General features: G+C 68.2%; 1 protein-coding gene across 1 annotated transcript; it reads right to left on the bottom strand.

Moving 5' to 3' along the window:
* Window positions 1–1,126: 1,126 nt before the first annotated feature.
* Window positions 1,127–15,348, bottom strand: HCN2 (hyperpolarization activated cyclic nucleotide gated potassium and sodium channel 2). The gene is made up of 8 exons (XM_075723670.1): window positions 14,882–15,348; window positions 7,904–8,327; window positions 4,675–4,836; window positions 3,472–3,690; window positions 3,057–3,203; window positions 2,555–2,795; window positions 2,222–2,386; window positions 1,127–2,082 (listed from the first exon to the last, which is right to left on the bottom strand). The coding sequence occupies exons 1-8, from the start codon at window positions 15,331–15,333 to the stop codon at window positions 1,127–1,129; spliced, it is 2,766 nt and encodes a 921-aa protein (XP_075579785.1). The 5' UTR covers window positions 15,334–15,348.
* Between the last annotated feature and the right edge of the window lie 1,487 nt (window positions 15,349–16,835).

Genomic DNA, 16,835 nt, shown 5'->3' with positions numbered 1-16,835 from the left:
AGAAGCAGAGACGGAGTCGTGCGTAGCTCTGTCAGTTGCTGACGTTTATTGCACAGGATGGGCTGGATGGAAAGGTGGACGCTTGGAGCGGGGCCCTGTCCCACCGGCTGCGCAGCTACAGGGTGCTGGGCTGGCGCGCGGCCCCTCGCTCGCGATTGCTGCGTACATTCAACGTGGAAGGCTCCGGAGTGCTAGGCAGAGGCATACATGCACACACACACCCGCACACTCCTGCACGTGCGTGTCCGTAGGTGCACACACATGTCCATAGGTGCACATATGTGTCTATAGGTGCACACACGTGTCCGGAGCTGCACACACACACACAGGCACGCTGGTACACGCAGTGTGTGCCTTCCCCAGCCTTAAAGCTGGGGCAGCCCCAGGGCTTGGAGCCCCAGGCTCCTGCATCTGCCTCTGTGCTAACGCTGACTGGGAGGACGTGGGGCTGCGTTTACCCCCCGTAGCCCCGGGGTTGGGTTTGGGGGGGGGGGGGCCAGCGTGTGCATGGAGTGCTCGCAAGCCTCAGGGTGACCGTCCCTCGGACTCCCCCCAGCTCCCAACTTACCTCCAGTCCTGGACTGTCACCCCTCGCCTCGGGTCTGTGGGAGGGGAGGCAGGGACGCGCGCAGGTGCTGGGGCTGGCCAGGGCGCCTAAAGCCCCAGGGAGGTGTCCTGCGGATGCACACACACAGGGATGTATTCAGGTCATATATATCATATACAGTTGGATCACGGGGGATGATGCAGCTGTGGCGTCTATGGGGCAGCCGGGGAGGCTGGGGGCAGCGGGGCTTCGCCGCGGGAGATGGGGGCCAGACTTTGGTTGGAGGTGACGCAGCCGGGGGGCTCAGCCCGGCCCCCCGCGGTGGGTGTGGGGGTGCAGAGGCCCCGTGCCGACCCCCGGCAGCTGCCCCGCTCTGCGGCGTGCGGCAGGAGGAAGCCGGGGCGCGGGGCTGGCACCGCAGCAGCGGGGAGGCAGCCGGTGGGGCGGCCGCGGCCGTCACCCAGCGCTCCTTGGCGGGGCGGCGCGGGATGGGCACGGGGCGAGACGGGGCTCAGTGCCACAGCCCCCACCACCACCACCTCCGGCGCGCTCATCCTCGCGCCCGGCGCGGCACGGAGGTCACAAGTTGGAAGACAGCCTGGACTTGGCCGGGTCCGTGTCGGGCGTGCTGGCCGCCGAATCCTTGCGGGCCGCCGCCGAGTCCTGCGCCAGGGCAGGCGGCCCCGTGTGCACCGAGCCCGTGGACGCTGGATGGGCCAGGGCCCCCCGCGAGGGTGCCTGGCCACGCAGCCCAGCCGGGGGGCCGGGGCCTGGTGAGGCGGCGGCCGGGCCCCCCCCGATAGAGGCACAGGACTCGCGGGCCGAGGCTGGGGGGCTCTGGGTGCTGCCGGCCGCCAGCCCGTGGGGCAGGGAGGGCTGCGAGGCTGAGAGGGGCCGCGAATCCTGGCTGAGGCTGCTGGTGTGCAGCGCCTGTGTGCTTTTGTGGGCGGCCAGGCGCTGGGGCGAGCCGGGCGCTTGCTGCTGGCTGAGGGAGAGCTGGGAGCCCAGCTGCCCCGGGGCTCCTCCGTAGGCGAACGTCCGGCTGGCCAAGGGGCTTTGGGACGGCGGGCTGGCCATGGCCGTGACAAAGGCGCTGGTGGAGGCGGGCAGGGCCGCGGGCTGCACCTGGTCCTGCGAGGAGGGCGAGGGGTTGGCGTGGGGCACGGGGGGCTGCGGCTGCTGCGGGGGGCTCTGCTGCAGCAAGACGGGGGAGACGGCGAAGGGACTGGGCACGGCCTGGGCGTACTGCAAGCGGCGCATCATGCGGGGCGAGCCCAGGGCCATGGAGCCCACCAGCGGGCTGGCCATCTGCGGGCAGAAGCTCATGGCGACGGCTTGCTGGAGGGTGGCGATGGCAGAGGTGACCTGGGGTTGGACGGGGCTGTACATGGCCGTGTGCTGCTGCAGCTCCGCCTGCTGCACCATCTCCCGGTCGTACTTGACGATCTCCTGGATGATCTCATTCTCCTGGTTGTTGAAGACACCTGAGTTGAGGTCATGCTGCACTTTGTGGAGCAGGATCGAGTTCTTCTTCCCTGCAGGGAGGGAGCGGGGATGGGGAGCACTGTGAGACCCTGTGCTGGGGGCTACGCCGGGCCCCCCCACCCTGGCCATGGGTGTCCCACGCTGCCAGGACAGCCCCCACAGCCTCCCCCGGAGCCCCCCACGCCCTACCGATGCGGTCGAGGCGGTCGATGGCCACGGTCTCAAAGGCCCGTCTCATCATGGGGTACTCCTCCAGCACCTCATTGAAGTTGTCCACCGAGAGCGAGTAGAGGCGGCAGTAGGTGTCCGCCCGGACGCTGGCCGTGCGCCGGCCGCGGGTCAGCAGGCAGATTTCTGTGGGGGATACAATGGTGCCAAAGTCAAAACACTGCCAGCAAGGACTGGAAATGGGGACGGACCAGGAGCGAGGGGTGAGAACCATTGAGTGGTGGGTGCTCTGGGACAGCACGGGTGTCCCGGTGCCTCTTGGAGACCTGGACTCAGCCCCTCCGCAGCACTCACCTCCGAAGTAGGAGCCATCAGAGAGTTTCATCTCCTTGTTGCCCTTGGTGAGGATGCTGACCACTCCGTGCTGGATGAAGTACATCTTCTTGCCGATGGTGCCCTCGCGGATGATGTAGTCGCCCGGCTGAAACACCTCAAACTTCAGCTTGGTGAGCATCGCCGTGACAAAGTTGGGGTCTGCGTTGGCGAACAGCGGCATCGAGGCCACCAGCTTGCGGCAGTTGAAGTTCACGATTTCCTGCGGGGGAAGGAGGTGAGGGACCAGGAGGCAGGGACATGGCTTCCCCCCAGGGCAGGCTCACGGAAACAGAGGTGTCGGCACACACAGACACGATTGTGCATGGCCACGCTTGCACTTGGCGCTGCAAAGCTGGAGCAAGAGGTGCTCAACCCGTGCACATGCGCTGCAGGAGCCGGTGGGACCCGCAGCCTTCCCCGCAGCGGGGTGGTCCCCATCCTTCCCGGAGCGTCCCATCTCCAGCCCCCCCGGGGCCCTTACCTCGCGCAGGGGCTCGTTGAGCTCCCCCAGGATGCTGTCCTCATCGAACATCTTGCCCTGGTAGCGGTGCTCGTAGTAGTCGTGGATCTTCTGGCGGAAGTCGGCGGGCAGCTTGTGGAAGGACATGTACTGCTCCACCTGCTTGTACTGCGGGGAGAGGCGGTGTCAGCACCCAGAGGGGCTGGGGCTGCGGGGCCGGGACCCCCCACCCATGTCCCTGCTCCATGGGGTGGGTCGTGGGCCCCTCCTGACTGGCGGGTCCTGCTCCACCACCCCGTCCCTGCCATCCAGGTGGCATCGATACGGAGCCCTCGCCCTGCCCGGCTGCACCCACAGGTTCCATTGCGGCTCCAGGAAGGGATGCAATGGCCGGGGGCAGGACAGGAGCCGTGGTCCCTGTCCAGCGCAGGCTTACCTTCTCCTGGTACTGGCGCCGGGAAGAGTCCAGCGACTGGATGAGGGCGGTGGCGTGGCCGATGAACATGGCGTAGCAGGTGGCCCCCACGATCATGCTCAGCATCGTCAGCCAGATATCCGTCATGCTCTCGGGCGCCTGCTTCCCGTAGCCGATGCAGAGCATGTGGCTCATCGACTTGAAGAGGGCAAAGGAGTACAGCTCGCTCCAGGAGTCGTTCTGCAGCGAGAGGGACGGCGACGCTCAGCCCTGGCTGGGCCACAGCTGCTCGCCCGCGTACGCACGTGTGCATGCAACGCCCCGACTCGGGCCTGGCAAACCAGCTAGGTTCTCTGCCTGCATCTCCCAACAGCGCTCAGCAGTGCCAGGGTTTTTTTTTTTCATTTGTTTGTCTGTTTTTTGACAGTCTCACCTTGCAGGTGAGATCCAAACAAACCCAAATGCCAGGCACGGCTGGGGCTGCGGCGATCCCACAGCACTTCGCTCCTTCCTGGCGCGTTCCTGCGCCTCACCGCGCCCGCCTGGCTTCGCTTTAGGCAGTCAATCTTTTTTTTTTAAGCTGATATACGAAAGCGCAGCAAGCCCCTGTGAAGTGCCGTGATGGCAACAAGCTCTGAGTTTGTGGAAGCCACTGAGCTCTTGCACCGCTCGCGCGTGGGAGCCTGCGGACGTGGCCGGGACAGCAGGCAGCTGCAGGCAGGGATGGGCTGGTGGCTCCTGGGGCCCGAATCCCCCCCGCCCACCCTCATGCAAAAGCCCAGATTTCCCCCGGGAGCGAAGCAGCTGGGGAAGGAGAAGCCGGAGACGGGGAGGAGAGGAAGAGGAGGAAGCTGGGCAGGGAGGGGGGAGAATGGAGCAGAAATGGAAACACCGGCAGACCGGGACGAGATGGACAGAGGGAGAAGAGCCATTTGAAGCAGGCTGCGGGGCTGAGAGCACACAATTAGAGAAGCAGCCCATTATTTATTAATAGCAGCTTTGTTGCTAATTAGGAGGAGAAGGCGGCAGGGGATGGGGCAGAGTGCCGTGTCAGCGTCTCCCGCCCGGATCGATCCGCTGCCCCGTGTCCCGCAAGAGCTCGCCAGGGAGAGCGTCCGCAGCGGGCGCAGGGACGGCATCTCCTGGCGTCAGCGGGGAGAGGCCGGAGGACGCGGGGAGGGACGGGGGGAGCGGGGCGGGGAGCACAGCGGGGTGGGCACTCACCACCATCCCATTGATGGAGACCCAGCAGTTCTTGGGGAAATCCTGCAGCATGGGCACGAGGAACTGGAGGCAGCCGTCCCAGTGGCAGAGCAGCAGCATCATGCCGATGAGGTTGATGATCCTCATCACCGCGCTGGCCAGGTCATAGGTCATGTGGAAGATCTGCGGGTGGAGGGGCCGGGGTGGGATGGCGGAGGGTGAGCGCAGGGATGGCGTCCCCACCACCGCACCCACCCACACGGCCTCGGCTGGCGCAGGCGCTCGCGGCTGGCCCGACCCCAGCCCTCCCCGAGGCAGCCGTGCTCCACCTGCCTATTTATAGCCAGCGGGATGCCGCCATGCTGCCGCCTCGGAAAGCGCTAATGGCTGCGAGCTTCGATGAGGATCAGCCAGCGGCCGGCGGATGCTCGGGGAGAGCCAAATACGCTGGGCACCGGGGAGAGGGAGGATGCCAGGGGCTGGGCTCAGCCATGGAGCAGTTTGGTAAAGAGGGTCCGAGGGGCCCACGTCAGCGTGGGGCTGACCCCGATTTGGGGCAAGCGGCCAGGGCGGCTCCGCAGTGTCTGCTCTGCTGGAGCTCCCACCCTGACGGGGACGGGGCTGTGTCCCCCCCAGGGCTGGTGGCTACAAGAGCATCAACCGCTGAGCCCCGTCAGTGACACCCTGGGAGAGCCCCTGGGTGCAGGAGGGAGCCGTGACCACAGGGACCCCCCCCCCCCCCCCGCCCCCCCCCGCTGCTCCCAGGACCAGAGCCCCGGCTGGGGCCGGGGTGTGCAAAGGGCCTGCGTCCGGGAGCGGCTGCTCGGTGCGCCCAGCACCCCCCTCGCTCCCAGCACCCCGAGAGCGGGGCTTTGCCCCCGCCACATCCCCGGTCCCAGCCTGGCCTCAGCACCTCCCGCCCCAGGGCACCCGCACGGGCAAACGCAGCGGGTAGGGACGCGTGCTCCTGGCTGCAAGCTGAGCCAGGGACTGAGGACTTGTTCCTTTTTCTAATATTTTTAAGGTCCAGAAAAGGTGAATTCAAGGCGGGGGGCGGAGAAAGAAAACAAGAACTTAACCCCCTGGCAGTGAAATCCCCAGACTTCCCACCCACCGTGGATCCAAGGCTGGAGCCCTACAGCATCACCGGGAGCAGCCGCAGGGCAAGGGCAAGGGCAAGGGCACGGGCAAGGGCAAGGGCACGGGCACGGGCATGGGCACGGGCACGGGCACGGGCACGGCGTCCCCTTCTTCCTCTGCGCCCAGCCCTGGGCTCTGCGGCTGTCTGCCCAGGCAGGACACGCGGTGCGGGCAGGACGAGGCAGAGCCGGTGTGATGGGATGGGGAGGGAACAAGGTGGAGCGCGAGGGGCTGGGGAAGGGGCAGCCTGGGGTGAGGAGAGGCAGGAGCAGCCCCAGCCCCATCTCTGCCGGCCCTGGGCACGTCCTTTCCCCACTCTGGCCAGCAGCAATCACGCCCCGGGGTGGCCCCTTGCTACCCCTCTCCCAGCCACCGCCGAGGCTGCTGGGGGGCAAAATCAGGCACCCGCGGACCCCCGGAGACGCTCCCATGGCATCCGCCAGCCCCGACTGCGGTGTCTCCGAGAGCAGGCGAGGTCCCGGTGGGGATCGGGGCCCCGCTCCCCTCCCATCCCCTGTAAGCAGATGCGATTACCAGGATAATCTGCACAGCCACGCACAGGTTTAACGCGTCCCCGGGGCTCTCCCTGCTAAGTCCCATCTGGAAGTGAAAAGGGTGCAGAGCCGGAGCCCTGGCAGGGGACGGACACGCTTTGGGATGGGGGGGTTTGCAGGAGGGGTGGGATCCTCCTGCAGCAGAGCAGGCATGGGAGAAGGGCACAGGGCAGGGGGGATGCGGGCAGGGGGGATGCGGGCAGGGAGGTGCAGCCATCCCCCCCCTCCCTGCCCCAGGAGCAGCCCCCAGCAGTGCTGCGAGGCGTGGGGGCTCTGCCGGGCACCGGCCGGGACGGCCAAGCTCAGCCCCATGCACGTGGGGAGGCTGAGCCCCTCCGGAGCTGTGGGAAGAGGCACGGGCGGGTTGTTGGGGGATTCCCTATTGCAGGATCAGGCTGGGACAGAGTCAGACCCCTGACAGAATGGGGCTGCCAGGCACAAGCCCCCGGCACCCACCCCAGCTCGCAGAGCGGCCGCGTGTCTTTGCATGGCGGGGGCGCAGGAAGGAGGGTCTGGTGCCACCCCTGCAGCTGCCGGAGCCGATGACACCGTGTCCAGGCTGCACTGCAGATCCCTGCAGCGCTGCCGGGCAGCTCTCGCCCACCGGAGCCTGCGTGGGGGGGGACACCCAGCCAAGAGCCGCACATGCCCCGGCCGGGCCTGGGGACACGCAGCAGCAGCAGAGCAGGAGGAGGAGGAAGAGGAGGAGGATGTGAAGGCACTCGCCACCCCTCCAGCTCGTGGGTGCACAGCGGGCTCCGCGCTGCAGCGAGCACCTGCACGGCCCCAGCCAGCGGAGCTGCCGGGAAGTGCCAGCCCACGCGCCGGAGCCACACGGCAAAGCTGAACACGCCGCATCCCGACACAAAGGCACGTCACCTCGCAGCCCACGCAGCCCCGGGTGCACCAAGCCCGGGCAGCACCCTGCCTCCTGCCCTGGGGACCTAGGGGTCCCGCCGCCCCCGAGGGGCTGGGGCTCCTGCAGCCCTCCCCAGCGCTCCCGATGGAGCCGGGAGCCAGACGGGACCGGAGGCAAGGAGCGTCGCCTGCCCTGGCACGCGGGGAGCTGAGCAGGGGGACGTGGTCGAGCTGCCGGCGGAGCACGGAGCGGAGCCTAGATTGTGCTGGCCGTGCTGTCACCCATGGGCGCTGCTGTACCACGGCACCGGCTGTGCAAACCCCAGCGCCCAGACACACGCGCACAGAGGGCACGGCTCAGCCGCGGCACTCGGCGGGCCCCGAGGAGCCGGAGGGACTGCCTTCGCGCTGAAGCGGATCCAGAGCGCTCTCACGTCCCGGCTGTCCCCATGGGGACAGAGCAGAGGGGAAGGCGGGGGATGCCTGGGGGTGCCCAGAGCTTCTCCCCCTTCCAGGGAGGGTCACAGTCGCCCACTGGCCCCACTCACAGCCCCGCAGACCCCGTGCAACCCGCCAGCCCCTCGGGCAGCCCCAAGCCCCGCCGCCCTCGCAGGGGCCCGGCTCCCGCTCTCTCCGGCCGGTCCCGCCGCTGCCGGAGGAGGGACGCACCGCCGGGCTGCGTCCCGCAGGGCCCTTACCTCCTCCCACTGGTGGATGTAGCGGATGAGCCGGGAGAGGCGGAGGAGCCGCAGGAGGCTGAGAATCTTGGTGAAGCGGACGATGCGCAGGGCGCGGGCCGTCTTGTACACCTCCGAGTCTATGCCCTTCTCCACGATGAGGAAGACGTAGTCCACGGGGATGGAGGAGACAAAGTCCACCACAAACCAGGTCTTGAGGTACTTCTTCTTGATCCTCTCGGGGTCCAGGATGATTTCCGTGTTGTCCTCAATGACAATCCCCGTCCGGAAGTTCAGCACCAGGTCCATCAGGAAGAAGGTGTCGGAGACCACGTTGAACACGATCCAGGGTGCCGTGGTCTCCTCCTTGAAGAAGGTGATGCCCACGGGAATGATGATCAGGTTTCCCACCATGAAGAGCAGCATCGTGAAGTCCCAGTAAAACCTGGGGAGTGAGAGGATGGAGGAGGGGGTCACCGGTGCCCCACAGCCACCCCCCGCATCGAGGGGACCCGGCCATCACGCCCTGCCCAAAGGGACTCTTGCTACCGGGGTGCGGACACTGCCTCGGCCACAGGCACCCCTCTCCTCTCCCCAGGGACCGCATCCTGCTCCAAACTGCCCCCAGGCCCGACCCTGCAGGGCAGCACAGTCCCCCCGGTTGAGGTAGGGCTGAGGGGGGGTGCAGGATGAAGCTGGGGGCTGTTTGCTGCAGGGCACTCTTCCTGCCAGGCTGGTTTGTCCAGAGCTCTGCCCCGAGCGCCCAAACCCGGCAGGTCCCGGGGCGAGGGGAGAACAAGGAGGCAAGTGCCGGTGGGGGAGACGCTCCCACCGAGCTGCCCTGGGGACCACCCTCACCCCCAAACCGCCCGCTGCGGCGGGGCTATCGCCCTCTCCGGAGGCGGCGCTCAAGGTAGCGCGCGGAGGCAGGACAGGAGAGCTCGGCCTCCCCCACTGCTGCCCTGGGAGCGGCCCCCACCCCTCCCCGCTCCCAGAGGGGGGACCCGAGGATGAGGACGGGGGACGGAGTCCCCAGGGACAGCTAGGGCCACCCCAGCCCAGCACCTCCCTGGACCAGGCTGAGGTCCTGGTTTTGGGGGATGCGCAGGGCAGGGGCTGCGTGTCGGAGCCCGGCGGCGTGGCCGCAGTGGAAGGAGCCACCGCAGCTCCCGGCGCAGCCGATCACGTACAGCTGCAGCTGGAGCCGGCATCGCCCGCAGCCCCGGTCAGACGGCGGAGCGGGTGGGCGGCTGCCGCTGCCTTTGCCTGGCCTGCACGGCTCCTCCGCCACCTCCACCCTCTCCTTCCTCCCCGTCCTTCTCTCCTTTCTCCTCATCCCCATCTTCTGGGCCAACAATGACCTTTCCAAGCACCTCCAAGGTCACAGCAGCCCCGTCCCGGCAGGACGGCGCGGAGGGGACCCCGGCCCCTCGCTCCCCGCCTGCCCCACGCCCCGGTGCTCGCCTGGGGGGCAGGAGGGGAGGACGCTCCTCGGTGCCACGCACACAGACGCGCAGGACCCTCGCCCACGCCCCTCCGCTCAGCCCACCCTGCTGCGCTGCCCGCCCCGGGCAGGAGCTGCCGGGAGCTGCGGGGTGAGGGGCAGGGGCTGTCCTGGCCACGCTGTGCCCTGGCCACGCTGCCAGGGACAGGGGGACGACAGCGGGGACCTCCCGCGGACAGGAACGGGAGCTGGGCTGGATCCTTCCCCCCCACACGCAGATTAGCGCAGGACCAGAAGGAGCCGAGCATCCCAGCTCCTGACCTTTCTCCAATGACACCTTCCCCATGTGAGGCGTTACCGTGGCAACCCTGAGTGATGTCACCGCTGCACGACGATGACTTCACACCCAGGGCCGTCTCCAGGGTACCCTCGCCCGCTGCCAGCTGGGAGGAGCGGGCTGTGCTCCCCCCCACGCCCCCACACATGAGCTCTGCCCGCGGCACCCAGCAGCTCCGGTGCCCCGCGACCCCCCCACGGGCAGCGAGGCCACGGCCGTGGCAGGTGCTACCGGATGCCCCGGGCTCCGGCCGCATGGCACGACCCCCCCAGAGACGCTGGTATCACCAGAGCCACTGCTGGGGCCGGATCTGTCCTGCAAACCCCCCCAGCAGCTTGCGCTACAAATTGACCCTGCTGCACAAAGCCAGACCCACGGGGGCATTAGCCACGCAAAGCTGTGAAGAACGAAGATTAAATAACCACGTCAGCTGGGCAAAACTCTGCTCTGGCTCAAACCCCTTGGTGATTTGGCTGAGCCAGGGCAGAATTCAGCCTGCTGAGAAAGATAAACTGCTCCTGACCCCCCCCCAACACACACGACTGACTCTTGTGCGATCTCTTCGGGGACCTGGGTGCGACGCCAACGCTTTCTTCCTCGGAGGGCAGTGTGTGCGTAGAAAAAAAGATCCAATCCAGGCTACTAAAAATACCTGAAAACAAATTAATTAGGATCCTCGGCACCCCGTCCCTTGCTCCTGACCCAATTGAATGACAGCGATGGTGACAGAAGATGCCGAAAGGCTCTGCGAGCGGGGGCTGCTGCGTTCCTGCTCCATCGCCTGCCCAAAGCCTGGCCCAGCGGTGCTGCCCCGCAGGTCCTGGCCAGGAGCCGTCGGAGCCAAGCCCCCGTACCACCCCACAGCAAGTCCCAGGGCCCCCACCACGCTCCTGCCCCCGAGACCCCGGAGCACATCCCTCCACAGAGCCACCGCCTCCCTGGCACCTCCAAAACACCCAGGGAGACCCCTGAGGCTGGACAGGCGCGGGGTAATCCCAACGTCGGCACCAGCAAAGCCCCCCCATCGGCCCGCTGTTACCGCCTGGGAGGGGGCCAGGAGAAGCCCCCCGGAGCCATCCAGGGCGGCACGGCCGCAGGACACCGGGGCCGTTCCCGCTCGGCTCCACGGCCAGCACACAGAGCTCCAGGGAGCTGCTGGGGACGATCCAGCCGCCTCAGCAGGCTCAGCGCAACACATCGCTCCCCTCTACGGCGATCCCATTGACCAGGCACTGAGCTGCCCACTCGCCAGCCTGCCCGGGCGCATAAAGCTCCCCAAGACCCCGCTCTGTGAGGGCTGAGCCCCTCAGCCTGGACTGGGGCCCTGGCTGCGAACCGGCAGGCAGGAGCGGCACGGGATGGGTGCAGGAGCGGCACGGGATGGGCGCAGGAGCGGCACGGGATGGGCGCTTTGCAAACTTGCACGAAATAATCGTATTTTAAAAACGAGGTCGCTCTTAGAAGTGGGTTAAGAAACCAACAGCAGAAGTTTGCCCGAGCTGAGCGGTGAGGTACAGCACCCAACGCGCTGTCCATGCCCTTGCGTCCCGGTACAGCCAGTCGTGATGAATGACTGGTGCCGCTCTCCCCTGGAGAAGCCTTTTACCCTGGGGAGGGGGGGATAAAGGCTTTGCAAACTGCTCAGGGACCCAAAACTTCACGATTCCCCCAGGGTCACAGCCTTTTCTTTCCAAGCAGCAGCTTCCAGCACCCCCCAGGTCCGACTGCCCCACGCTGACGCCGCAGAGGGGGAGAGCAGCTCCCCAACACCCTCGCCGGAGGGAACGGTAACACCGGGACCAGCGGCAGCTCGCAGCGCCGGCACGCACACCGGGTGCGACAGCAGCTGGCGAGCCCGGTCCCGCTGTTCAGGAGCCCCGACGGTGGCACCAACGGGTCGGTGGCATCATCCAGGCACCAGCAAAGCCCCAGAAACCATTTTAAGCCTGGAAGAGGAAGGCTCCGGGCCAAGCAGCGCGGGGGGACACGTGCTCTGGATGCAGCTTCACCCCTCAATTCAGGTGCGGGACTGGCTCTTGCAACAGAAATTCACCAGCAGCAAAAACCCCGCGGCTCAGCCCCACGCCTCGTGGAAGGCTGCGAGTGCCGGGCTGGCGGGAGGTGACGCCGGCGTAGCCACGTCAGGCGTCCCCGCGGTGGTCACGGGGCGACAGGCACCGCCGCTACCACCGAATCACCGGCTGCGCGCAGCTCGCAGCATTCCCGCTGCATCCAGCGAGGCGCCGGGGCTGAACCCTCCTCCTGGGCTTATGCAAGCCTCTCACCGCGCGAGAAGGGGAAGGGATCGCCCGTGGAGCTGGAGCTCCTGCTTCCCAGTGCCCCCAGGAAGCACCCGCTCCCCCAGGAACGCCACCGGCCTCCTCCTCGGCCCTGGCCCCACGCGCGTCTCTGCCCCCCGAGGCCTCGCAGCACCCTGGCTCCCGGGTGCGCGCGAGGTGTAAAGATGGGAGCCAGACCAGCAACGTGCCCCGGGTCACTGCGAAACGAGGGCTGGATGCGGCTCCCCAGCTCCCAATCCCACTCCGAGCGCGACACCCCAGTTGCAGAAACACCAGCAGAAATAACGAAAAAGTCAACGCTAGCTGGGCTTTGTCCTCCCGCCGATAAAGACCAGAAGCAGCGAAGACAGAGAAGACAACTGAGCACCCCACCCGAAAGGAGGTGGCTCTGCTCGACACCGTCTACTTCAGCGCACAAATTACAAGGTCCCTTTTATCAGATTTGCAGCTCGTGATCTCAACCAGCCACCCAGGCTGCTTCCTAATAATTCAATATTCATGTAAATAGCAACTTGCGTTCCCGGAGCAAGTTCTGCCCCTGAATTTTGCAGGAATAATCGCAGTGCCGTGTCCGTGAGGAGACAGGCTCTCTAAATGACTCCGATTATGAAATGATGCCACATATGCAGATGGCTAACGATTTTCTCTTAAGATGGGAAAATGGGTTTTTCAGGGCAGGCACGGCTGGGTTCATGCTCCATACCATGACTAGATAAATATAACGTATCTATATTTTTTTAAGGCAGGCCAACGTGGACTAGAGGGACACAAGTCCTCACCGCCCGCAAGCAGAGCGGGCTCCTCACGACCGGGCTGTCAGCGCGGCGGTGAGCTGACCCTGTTTATGTGCACGTTTGTGGCCCCAGCCCATGCCGTGGCTCTGCCTGCTGCTCCTCCCCGCTGGGCAGGGAACTCTCCTACGCCACTCGCAGCATCAAAACACAGGCAGCGGCTCTTCCCCAATGGGTTTCAAGACTTGATAGCGACTCCAGGAGGGATGGAGCCAGAGCGGGGCAGGCCAGCCAGGGTGGTGACTTTCCAAGGTCACCCCGGCACGGACTGGCACCCGCCCGCCCGCTGCCGGCGCCGGCCTGGGGAGCGACGCTGCTGCGCCCCAGGGAAGCCTCCGAGGGACACCCTGCTTTTGGCACTACCGCGGGCTCCGCCACCAGGACCGCGGCTCTGCTGGCTCGGAGTCGGCCGCGGGAGCGGGCCGGTGGTGGCCCTGTGCAGTCGTGGTGGGGGACAGTGGGGCCAGGCCATCACCCCGCTCCCAGCCTCCCGCTGCAGCTGCCGAGGGCGAAGCGGAGCATGGAAGCACGGAGGGGCAGAGTCCCCTGGCTCGCCAGCCCCCAGGCACCCGCCTGGCACTGCCACTCCTGCCCAGTCACGGCAGGGATGGCAGAGCTCCCTCCGCCACGGGACCGGCAACCATGGTGCAGCCGCTCCTCACCCTGGCTCTGCAGCACAGCTGGTGCCCAGCCGGCAAGCCAAGGAGAGGGCTCCGATGGATACCTCCAGCGCGTTCCCAGTGGGAACGTCTGCTGCAAGGGCGTAAGGCCCCGGTGTGGGATGTCAGCCCCGAGAGGAGGCTGCGGGCCTCCGGCTGCTCCTCTGGAGGATGGCAGATCAGCCCGGGAGCAGCGCACGAGGGCAGGAGCAGGAGGTGCAGGCGCTGGTCCCTGCTCCAAGCCACCTGGCAGGGCAGACCCCCCCACCACGGCCACCTCCACCGGCCCCAGGGACCCCTGCGCCAGCGGGCACCCGTCAGTGCCAGCGGTGAACAGATCCCAGGGTCTGGCTCGGTGGCGTCCCTCACACCGGCCCCCAGCAAACCCGCACTTGAGCCTCCCCAAACCTCGCGCCAGAACGACTCAGAGCTGAGCCCCTCACTCCCCCCAGCCCCTTCGAGGTCGCTGGACCAGGGGTCCCTGACGGCCGGCTCGCCAGCGAGGTCTCGGCCCCCCATCCCTGCAAGGTGGCCGTGCCACCCGCCCCAGCCGGGCGAGCTGTGCATCCTCGCAGCCGGCAAACGACCCGGGGAGCGTTCGCCACTTCTGAGCTCCCCCGGGGCTCGGGGGGCGGAAAGCAGACGGAGCTGCGGAGTCTCTCTGCCCGGGTTTGCCATTCCTCGGCTGGAAGCCACACGGGCTGGACCTTGAGGACTCTAGTCCTCTTGGGAGCGAGATGAATCCCTCCTCAAACTCCCTGGATCTTAGGGACAGGATCAGGCCTCCTTGGGGGAGGGGGAGCCTTCACAAAGCTCTGCGTGACAGCGGAGAGAGCAGCGTGTCCTCCAGCCCAGCCCCGCGGCCCCCCCAGGGGAGGGTGACCCCTTCCCCCGGGGCGGTTTGGGGACAGAGCCAAAGCCCAGTGGGGCTCCAGAGGGTCCGTGCTGGGCCCAGCCTCCTGAGGCCCCGGGAAGGACGAGGGGATGCCCTTGCCCGGGCACCCCCCCTGCCAAAGCAGAGGGCTCTTGGCCGCCCCGGCTCGCCTGCTGCTCCGCTGGGGAGGGGGATGCCCAGCCGCGGCCCCTCCCTGCACCCAGGCGAGCGGCATCCGCGCTGCCACCCCCAGCACAGCTCAAGGTGCCCTCTCCCAGGGCACAGCACGGCACAGCACGGCCTCCCCCTTCCCCGGCCGCAGGGGCCGGCCCCGGCCTCCGCTCGCCCCCCGGGGTCGCCAGGGCTGGATGCACCGGCCCCACGGGATGCACCGGCCCTGGGGGGATGCTCCATCCCGGGGGGATGCACCGGCCCCACGGGATGCTCCTTCCCGGGGGGATGCACCGGCCCCACGGGATGCTCCTTCCCGGGGGATGCTCCATCCCCGGGGGGATGCAGCGGCCCGGCCCGATGCTCCATCCCCGCGGGAAGCACCGGGCGCAGCGCTCGCCCCCCGCCCGCCCGGGCGCGCACCTGAAGTCGCTGTAGGGATGGATGATCCAGGCCCCCGCCGATTTGACGCGTTCCTGCTCCCTCTCCACCGCCTTCTGGGAACCGAACATCCGCAGCGAGAACTTGTTGACGCCGGGCTGGAGCATCGCCCCGAACTGCCGCTGCATGAAGCTGGCCTGGCTCCCGCGGGCCTCCTCGCCCGCATCCTCGCCCGCGCCCTCCTCGGCCGCCTTGGCCCCGCCGGGGGATGCTCCGCCGCCGCCGCAGGAGAAGGAGACCTTGGGCTCCCGGGGCGGCTCCGGGCCGGGGCTCCGCGGCGGCTCCCCACGCCGGCACTCGCCGTTCGGGGACCCCTTCCCGCCGCGGCCCCGCACCCGCCCCGCAGCCGCCGCCGCCGCCGCCCCGCCGCGCTTGGTCGCCTCGGCCGCCGCCTCCTCCTCGGCCGCCGCCGCCGCCTCCCGGCCCGCCCGCATCCTGCCGCTGCCGCCGCCGCCGAGGCCACCGGCGGCCGAGTGGCGCCCGCCGCCGCGGCGGGGGCGGGCCGGGGCGGGCCGGGGGCCGGGCCGGGGGCCCCGGCGGCTCCGCAGCTCCCCCCGCCGGCACAGCCCTCGCCGGCGGCCACCGCACGGCCCCGCTCCGCCCCACGGCCCCGGCCGCTCGCGGGGGTGCGGGCACCGCAGTCCCGTGTGCCCCCCCCGGGGACCCCACCGGGGAGCGAGCGCTTCGGGGGAAAAACCCACTCGTGTCCCTGGCCGGGTGGCCCGAGCCCACCCCCGCGCCGGGGATGGACCCCACGGCCCTGCCGGCCCACGGGGGTTTCGTCCGGATGGGGAAGAGACGGCGTCGCCCTCCCACAGCCCCGGCGCCCACCTCCCCCGCCCGACCCCGAGCCCCAGGGCTGAGCCCCCCTGCACCGAGCCGGTGGCCGTAGGAAGCGCCCGGGGTGGGCGCGGGGATGCAGACCCAGCACTGACACCCCGGGACGGGCTCCTGCGTGTCCCAGAAAGAACGCGGGCCAGCAGAACCGCAGCCGGACACCACCAAAGCGGACACACGGACCCATGGCAGACACGGCCGGGTCCGATGCTCTGGGTGCTGGGAACAGGTCAGTGGGACCACCACCTCCCGCCCCAACGTGCTTTTCCCGCTGCGGCTTCCCCAGGCTGCGAGGCATCGGAGCCCACCAGAGCCAGGAGGCTGGATGAGCCCCGAGCCCCCTCAAATGGCCGGACACAGGACAGGAGCCACGCTGGCCACGGCTTTCGCAGCCCACTGGGCCACAGGCCCAGGGCAAGGCAAGACCCGTGGGGGGTCAGAGCTGCACGGGTGACGCGGCCGGTGGCCCCATCTGCTGCCCACGGTACAGAAACACAGGCAGCCAGCGCACACGGCCGGCTCCCACGCTAGCCACGGCCAGAGCCAGCCCCACACCATGCCCAGGGTGGGGAACAGGCAGCTGCAGCCCCTCCGCTGAGCCCTGCGGGAGAGGAGGCCCCAAAAGCCACGCTGCAGGCCGCAGCAGGCTGGCTCTGCAACAAATCCCCCCCTTGGCTTCACATTCTGCAAGCAACAGCCCCGTTTCTCCAAACCACCCCCAAGCCCAGCGCTGCCCAAGCCCAGCCGGCCCCAAACCCATGGCAGAGCCGAGGCTGCGGCTTAACTGGAGCAGGAGGCTGGAGACAGCAGAGCAAACCCGCGAGGCTGCAGCTCAGGGCTCGCCCTGAGGTGTCAGAGGCTGAATGGGATCCCCGCAGACAGCGGTGCCTGCAGCACCCACCCACCCTCTCCCCGGGAGGGAGCGGAGCACCAGGAACGGGCCCGTTCACACCTCTCAATGCAGCAGCACCTCAGCGAGCGGGGCAGGGCTCTGCCTCCGCTCTGTGGCAGCGGCTGCAGGCCCGGCAGAGAGCAGCACGATCCCACTCCATCCCCGAACCAGGCTGGGGTTTTTTCCCCCCCCCACCCCACACCAGCT

Source organism: Pelecanus crispus, chromosome 20, assembly GCF_030463565.1.
Source record: "Pelecanus crispus isolate bPelCri1 chromosome 20, bPelCri1.pri, whole genome shotgun sequence".
Taxonomy (NCBI): Eukaryota; Metazoa; Chordata; class Aves; order Pelecaniformes; family Pelecanidae; genus Pelecanus; species Pelecanus crispus.
This window is presented reverse-complemented; position numbering and strand designations above follow the sequence as displayed.